General features: G+C 33.2%; 1 protein-coding gene across 1 annotated transcript; it reads left to right on the forward strand.

The window, feature by feature from the left end:
• Positions 1-5,795: 5,795 nt before the first annotated feature.
• On the forward strand, positions 5,796-7,319 carry LOC105647966 (protein SLOW GREEN 1, chloroplastic). The gene has a single exon (XM_012234192.4). The coding sequence runs from the start codon at positions 5,972-5,974 to the stop codon at positions 6,980-6,982; it is 1,011 nt and encodes a 336-aa protein (XP_012089582.1). The 5' UTR covers positions 5,796-5,971; the 3' UTR covers positions 6,983-7,319.
• The last annotated feature ends 1,139 nt before the right edge of the window (positions 7,320-8,458 follow it).

The following is an 8,458-nucleotide window of genomic DNA, read 5'->3' on the forward strand; positions in this document are numbered from 1 at the left end:
TTGCGCTAAAAATGAGAGAGCCAAATTTAAAATTTTGATTAGGATGTAAAAGTTGGCATTACTTAGGAGAAATGAGTGAGATTTTGCTGTAATTCATCCTCTAATTATGGGTATTAGTTATTAATTGTGTTTTATAGAAATAAATTAGCATGACATATTTGACTTGAAACAAACATTCAATTAATGCAATATTGGGGGCAAAATAGAAAAGATTTGGCCAAAAATTACAATTTAACTAATTCCATAATCCATGTGCAAAGTTAGTTGTATATATATAAATGAATCAGAGGGAGTATTAATTATTATTGAAAAGAAATAAAATGTAATTTAGTCAAATTTATGAACTTTTTGTTATAATATATGAGAATTAATTACTTTATCTTAAACGACTTATATTCATAATTTTTTCATGTATTTTAATAAAATAGTTCTTCATCAGATAAAGAGACTAAAAGTCATTTTTATTCTTATTGGTTGAAAAAATTGACCTTTTTGTTCATATGGTGCAAAGTAGAGTTGTTTACTAGTTGGTTTGATTTGATTTAAAGCAATAATCGAATGAAACCTAAAGTGATAATTTAAAAAAATTGAAATAAATTAAACCATTAAATATTAAAATAAATTAAACCATGAAATCAAATCTTTAGTGGTGGTTTAGATGGATTTATGAATGCCTTTAATGCAAAGTAATCTATTATGTCTTGAGCAACATTGGATGATCTCTTTGGGTATGTTGGACTAGCCTTACAAGCTTTATAGGATCTGATTTTACTCCAAATAAACCAAGCTGAGCAGAATAATTTAAAGAGTCCAAAGAAGAAAATTTGGTTCCTTAGAGACAACAAAAACATCAAATAAAGGAGCATAAATCAAAGGAAGCTAAAGTAGACCTTTTTAATTAATATGAAAGAATTACAATTCAATCTCTATAACAATGCAAATGTTATGTTGTAATCAGGTGTTCTTCTAACTCGACCATTCTTACCCTTCAACCTGAGCTTTTGTAAATGGGATGCTAGAGGCATGACCCAAGAAGAATTTTTGCCAGTGCTAGTGAACATATTAAAAGTCTGGTTCACTCGCCTTAAGGAATCACATCCTTAGTCAATGTCAAAGGAGAAAATAAGCTCTAACAACAATATTAAACATAGAAGAAATGGGAACTGGAAAGACAAAAAGACCTTTTGCTCTAAGATTACCTCTTATCCAACAAAAAGAATAAGAACAAGATCACTCTAAGTAGATTAGCTTTAAAAGAAGATAAGATCCTTAAAAATTAAAGATAACCACTACATCTACTAATCCAAGAATTGTTGTGCTAAAAGGCAAATAAATGAGACTTCTCGATTATCCTTACCAAACTCAATAGTCTATAGGAGTCGTGTTCGATCAAATGTCTCCACCTCGACTCAAAATCAAAAGTAGCCCGACTAAAATTGCATTCCGTGAAAAGTATAACTTCTAGGTCCATGAATTATATCAAACATCATACTCCATGGAAGTCATATCAATCCCTAAAAAGATTCAGTGACACTAAGGCCATATTTGGTATGGTGTAATCAATCTTATAATAAAATGAGAATTAAGCCATATTTGGTATGGTGTAATCAATCATGTAATAAAATGAGAATTATGTTACATGATTAATTATATTATTTGGTTAGGCTTTTTTTTATTACTGTAATGTAATTGAAATTACATATGTAATCTTCATTACTTAGATTGATGTAATATTATTACATAAAAAGCATATTTATTATCCATTACATTAAGTACATGTAATACTACTTACATCAAGTCACCCCAATTAAAACTCTACCACTACTACAACTGCTCAACCACCACCCCCACATCCCCACCACCACCTCAACCACCACAGCACCACAACCACTCCACCACCATCACCATTCCTCCACAACCACCACCCACCATCATTCCATCATCAACAATGCACCACCACCACCACCACCCTCAACCACCACTACCATTGTTGCTCCACCACTCTACCACCACCACCATTGCTCTACCATTGCCACCACCATCGCCACCGCCACCACACCACTTCCACTATCGCTTTATCATCACCACCTCAATCACATTACCACAACCACCGCTCCACTATCACCACAACCACCACCACCACCACGACACCACCCCACATAATGAAAACTATATTTTAGTGTTTAATATGCAACACTTAATAAAAATTATATTTTATTCTTTTATTTTATTATATGAATGAGAAGAATAAAATGAAAAAAAAAACTAAAAATATCAACATGCAATAATTTTATATTGTGATTTAATTTATTCAAGGAAAATATATGAAAAAAATTAATTTCTAATGACTTCAACTTTTTATTTTATTATATTACATTTTTTTCGGGTTACTTTCTTTTAATTTTTTAGTTCAGATAAATTTATAAATCTAAATGATCTTTAATAGTTAATATAGTGAATAATTTTTGGTTCAAATATTGCTTTTGTATCACTAATGATGTAGTGGTGGTGGAGTCGTATTTGAGGTGATGATGGTGGTGGAGTGGTGGCTGTGATGGTGGTAGAGTGGTAGTTGTGGTGGTGGTGGAGGTGGAGTGATGGTGGTGGTGGTATGATTAGTGATAGTATGCTAATTACATTATATATTTTCAAACAAGCATGAAAAAAGAATGATGATTACATTCTATAAATTTTATCAATTACATTACCAAACATAGTAATGGAATCTTGAATACATTCCATTACATTACATTTTTCATTGCATTACATTTTTGATTACATTACATCGAACCAAATATAGCCTAAAATTTTAGCCGTGAAAGTCATATCAATATAGAAAAATACGGCTAGGTTTGATTAATATTCTGATTTTCCGAGGAACAGCTATGTGAAGAGATATAAGATGGCTAAAAAAGACAATCATAATGTTAGAAGTGAAAAGGTGAAGAAAGTCCATAAGGAAAGAAGAGGCTTTTTTTTTTTTTTTTTTGGAACGTCTATCACAAAAGGAACTATTTATAGGGAAAAACTCTTCAAGTTCTGAGAAATGTATCGAGACACTTTTCAATAATATTAATCCCAAGAGCTGATAATTAGGCACTGGTTATTTCATTTCCCTTTGATCCAGAAATTAAACCACCAGTTAGCCAAATGATTATCAAAGATATGGAGGTATTAGGTTTGATAATGGAGTAAGTAAAGAAACTAATAATTTTTATCCAAAAATTATAAAATAATATATTGAAAAGTATATTGTCAATAGTCAAAACAATTAGGATACATCCCTATAACTATTTTTCCACTCTATCTATGGAGATAGTCTTTACAATCAGCTCTCCCTCCTCGAGCAAGCTGCCAGCTCTACCCTATACCTATTGGGTCTAGCTCATCAGCTCCAAGCTCAACTTATTAGCTATAATTGATGAACCAACCATGTCACTAGCTTCCTCTCCATCACCAGAGGATATATCAATAGCTGCATTTGCAACTCAAAGTTTTGCTTAGCAAGCCTCTCTAGCTCCACCTTAGCTCTAGCCAATCCAACTATTATCAAAGGTCAATAGCTTTATCAACCTAAGCAACATTTAGACTTGAAAAGTGAGACTTGAAAACTTGTAACACATTCTCTTGAAAGATCTTAAATAGGCAAGCTATGTCCCATTGAGCTTCCATTGTATCAATTTTCAATTTTTCAATTTCAACGATCATGAGCAATAACTTTTCACTAAAGGCCTAACTCCCTCTAGACAGTATCAGTTAAGGCTTTATCAGAAACAATAAGCTTAGATTACAAAGCAACTACTTTCTATTAGAAGAATTGAGCTTCTCCTGTAATATCTCTTTATTAGATTGAGCTTGCAAGACCCTCTAAGAAAATGTCGAAACTCCCCCTCTGGCTAAGTACTAATGGTTGAGGTCTTATAGCTCCCAATAGTACAATTGTGCTTCTGAATAAACTCTGTTGCCTTCATCCTTAGATCAATAATTTTTTATCCCAACTTAAAGAGCCCTAATTCAACTTTTAGAACTCTCTCTCTCAATTCAATATGATTTTATTCGGCCTTGTTCAACTTATCCTGTAAGGTCATTATTCAATTATTCTAAGTTTGTGAGAAAGATTTATATTGATTAAGCTCTACATTCAGCTTCTTATTACTGTTCTCTAACTTAATGCACTCAGACAATATACCATGACTACGGAGCCAAGAGAGATAGCAACCACAATAGTGTTTATATAGTTCTTTAGTAGGGAAGTAAAAGTTTTCTCAAAGTCCTAATCATGAAAAAATTTCAAATCAAAACTGCCTAATATTCTTTCAGCAAGGGTAAGTGCCAACTCAATAGTCTAAAAAGACTTTTTATTACTATAATCCAAATTCAATATTAGAAACATCGCCACCTCCCCTTAATATCTCCTTTTAGTAATAAAGGACCAGAGGGAGAGGCCAATAAAGACTTATTAATCAAAGTAGGTTGTTGATCAACGTGAATAACTTTAAAGGAAAAGAACTACAGATAATAGGAGAAATAGAAGGAAAATCTTATATATCAGTTGTAACAAGCACCACCACAGCATCAATAGATAAAGCCTCAGTATTACCCATGATATGTACAAGAGGCAAACTATCTTAGCTTCTAATAATGCAAGAAGGGGCATCAAGAGTAGGACGATCTGAAGAAATAACCACCATATCCGAAGTACAGGAAGGAGCAACCAATATTGAAATAAAGAAAAAAAAAATTGCTTTTAAGTATAACTTCATTGTGATAAAAATATGGCCTAAAATCAATAGGATCCTTTTTGGATAATTCTTGATAACTCTTCAAAGTCTCCTTTATGTTCTTTCGCAAAAACTGTATTTGTGCGATAATCAATCTCACATCTCTTGCTTCTTTTACTTTGTTCTCCTCTTTTACAATGTTTAAATCTCCTTGTAACCTTCGAATAATAGCTTCTTCTCCACAATAGTCCACTAATAAAGCATTTTCAAAGAATGCCTCAAACATTAATGGATTCTTACGAAGAATTCCATTATATAAATAAGAGTCATTTACATAGACGCTCTAAATTCTTACAGGAGTCATTTAAACTTTTATTTAAAGAACCTCGCGTCCTATCTCAAAGGTACATTCAAACTTTTATTTAAAGGGCCTCATGTCCTATCTCAAAGGTACATTTAATCAATCTCAATTTACCTCTATAATCCTCCATTATTCTCCTGCTAACTTAAGTATTGGAGTGTTTGTAGGTACTCCTTTCGGCAATGCTTTAGCCTATTGTTCTGCTTCCAATTGTGGTTTTAATCATACCTATAAATTTATATCTCTAACAACTTTTTATCATTTTATTTATAATTATTTATAAATAATAAATTTCTATTAAAATAATTTATTTAGTATTTTTATTTGTACAACATATTAAAATAAAATATATATTTTTAATTCATTGAAGGCTTTTATAGGCTGAAATAACACTGCGGGCTACATAATAGAGGATAACTCTACCTTAACTCACCAAATTGGTGACAATAACTGTGGTCGAGACGACTCGAATTCGAAACCTGTCACTCCTCACATAAGTGAAAAGACCAACCAGACCACCAACTATTTTTTGTTTTTTGAAATTGGTTTAAAAATATAAAAGTATATTTTAAATCAAAAATGAAAATAATAACCAAACCAAACTGTGTTTAAATTGAGCAATTTATATATACTTGAAAGTTAATTTTAAATTTAATGGGAAAAATTAGAGGAGGAGTTTGGCCAGTGTGGGCATTGTCTGGATCACAAGGACAATACTACCAGTGATTCCATACTTAGTCAAAGCAGCAGTCTGTTTCCGACTTATATATTTCTTCCTTCCCTCAATTTTGTCACCAACTACCTCTTCCTCCTCTCCAACCATTTACAACAAACCCTAAAACCCTCAAAACTCAGAAACTTGATACTCCTCTGTTCTTATTCGCCAACCATGAATTCCTCCACATTAGCCACTTCTTTTCTCTATCTCAAAACACCTTCCACCAACTCTCCTGCACTTCTCCGTTTGCCTTCCCTCAGATCCCATAATATTAGTACTGGTAACTTCAGTTTCCCTTCCATTAAAGCAGTTAGAGCATCCTCCAATCACTCCTCAAATCTTATCCAGAAACGCCCCATCCTCCAAAATCTGAAGTCCCTCACCAGAACCGCAATTCTAATTGCTGTTGCTGCGTCAATGGCCACAAGATTCTCAGTTTTGCAAGCGAGAGCTGAAACTTCAGCTACTCTAACTGAACAAATGCCTACTCTCGACCAAAAAGAAGAACAGGACATAGAGGAAAACCAAAACCAGAACCAAACTGATAAATCAACCCCAGCATCTGAATTCGTTGAATCCAATGTTGAATCTCTAAAATCACTTTTACAAGAAAAGCTTGAGAATGGTGAAGATGAGGCGGCTCTCAAGATTCTAAAGAGTCTGATCTCGGTTCAGCCGTCTGCGACAGAGTGGAAATTCTTGATGGCAAGATTATTAAACGAAATGGGTCAAACTCAAGATGCACGTAAAGTGTTTGAAGAAATTCTTCGTGAGAATCCATTGTCGTTTGAGGCATTGTTTGAAAATGCTTTATTGATGGACCGTTGTGGAGAAGGGGAAGCTGTTCTTAGTAGGCTACAAGGGGCGTTAGACATCGCAGAAGAGGAGAACAAAGTAAAAGAAGCCAGAGATGTGAAATTGATTATGGCACAAATACAGTTTTTGCAAAAGAACGTAGAGGAGGCTTTGAAGAGTTATCAAGAACTGTCCAAAGAGGATCCTAAAGATTTTAGGCCATATTTTTGTCGGGGAATGATCTACAGCTTGCTTGATAGGAATGAAGAGGCAAGAGAACAGTTTGCCAAGTATCGCGAGCTTTCGCCCAAGAAATTTGAAGTGGAAGGGTATTTGAGGACCCCGTTGTCAAGAATGAAGATATTTGGTTCAAATGAGGAGAATTGAATTTCTTTGACTTCGTAGTTCTGAGTTAATAATGGTTGGAGACGGCAGTTCTTCAAACAACAAAGGGGATACTAACCCTGTGGTTCTTTAGTTAGCAAGTTCAGTAAGTTTATTGTTCTACAGGAATTTATGTTAAAAATTCTAGTAATCATGCTTAGAAGGAATAAAGAAAGAGAACTGAGTTTTTGCTGTTGGCTGCGAAAATGTGATTCTAATGCTAATGTAGAAAAGGTATTTGCTGCACCTGCAATATGTAATTCTCTGCTTTGCTATTGATTCCTTTTTTTCTTGTTGGAATTTTTGAGGGAGAAAATGAAGAATTGATTACTTTTTTTTTTTTTTGTTGTTGTTGATTTTCTTGCTAACAGAAAATTTACTGCAACTCTGAAATTTGCTTTGGTTGAATTTTTATTATGATTTGAATTTGTACAAAACTTACCCCTATGTGAGTATTGGGACACCAAGTCTGTTAGTTTAGCTGAATTCCACAAAAATAAAAATCTATTTTGTATTTTCATGTTTGGTACGAGTAACTCATTTTACGCCTATGATTTTAATTTTATGGAATTCAATATACCCAAACCAAACAAATCACTCCAATCAAATTCATGTAATTTCAAACAAGCGGTGGTTGATTATTGTTTTTTTTTTCCCTTAAACCAAAACAGCCCTGAAGTTTGTTTGGAACTGAACCAAACTCACTGGTTAGTTCAGTTCTGATCGGTTTTGGGCTTAAATCTCATATTTTAAGTAACCGAACCAAAAATCGAAGTTGCACCATGTATTCAAATAACCGAACTGGATTTATTTGTCAGTTTTAACAGAACTTTGCTCAACCCCATTCTTTAGTTGGGTTTCTACTTGCTTGATTCTCCTGCTCCAATGTCTCAAACGAGCACTCTACCGTGTCTTTAACTCTTTTGATTTATTATTATTATTATTATTATTATTATTATTATTAATTTTTTGCCAATGCTATAAGAACGATTTAAACATTACTGAGATAACTGCAGGAATGAAAGTTTTCCAAGAAAACTATGGTCTGATGTCTGCTGATCCTCTTATTATTAATCCTCATTTTACCTGGACAAACATGTTAACTTACATATTTTCTGTCAACTGAAGCTTCTTGGTTTCATGGTAATAAACTTGCTTATGGTGACATTGCAATTTGTTGAGTTTGAGGTACCATGCTTTTGGCTATTAAAGGGTAATATTGTCTATTTTTAGTAACAGAACAGATTAACCAGTCCTATTTTCAGGGCCGACTTCTTCCATATAACAGGTGATGCTATTTCTTGTCCCATTTCTGTTTTTATCTCACATGTCCTGCACTTTCTTTATTCAAGCAGTCTTTCTTTTCTTGTTATGTTATTTATTAACTAGGAACCAATTACAAAAAGAGACTTGGAAAGGAAATGATGCGTGAAAAACTAATATACATATATATTATTAAAAGGTCTCTGTCAAGTTTTG

This window comes from Jatropha curcas, chromosome 6 (genome assembly GCF_041381405.1).
Source record: "Jatropha curcas cultivar XTBG-Jc1 chromosome 6, XTBG_Jcur_1.0, whole genome shotgun sequence".
NCBI lineage: Eukaryota > Viridiplantae > Streptophyta > Magnoliopsida > Malpighiales > Euphorbiaceae > Jatropha > Jatropha curcas.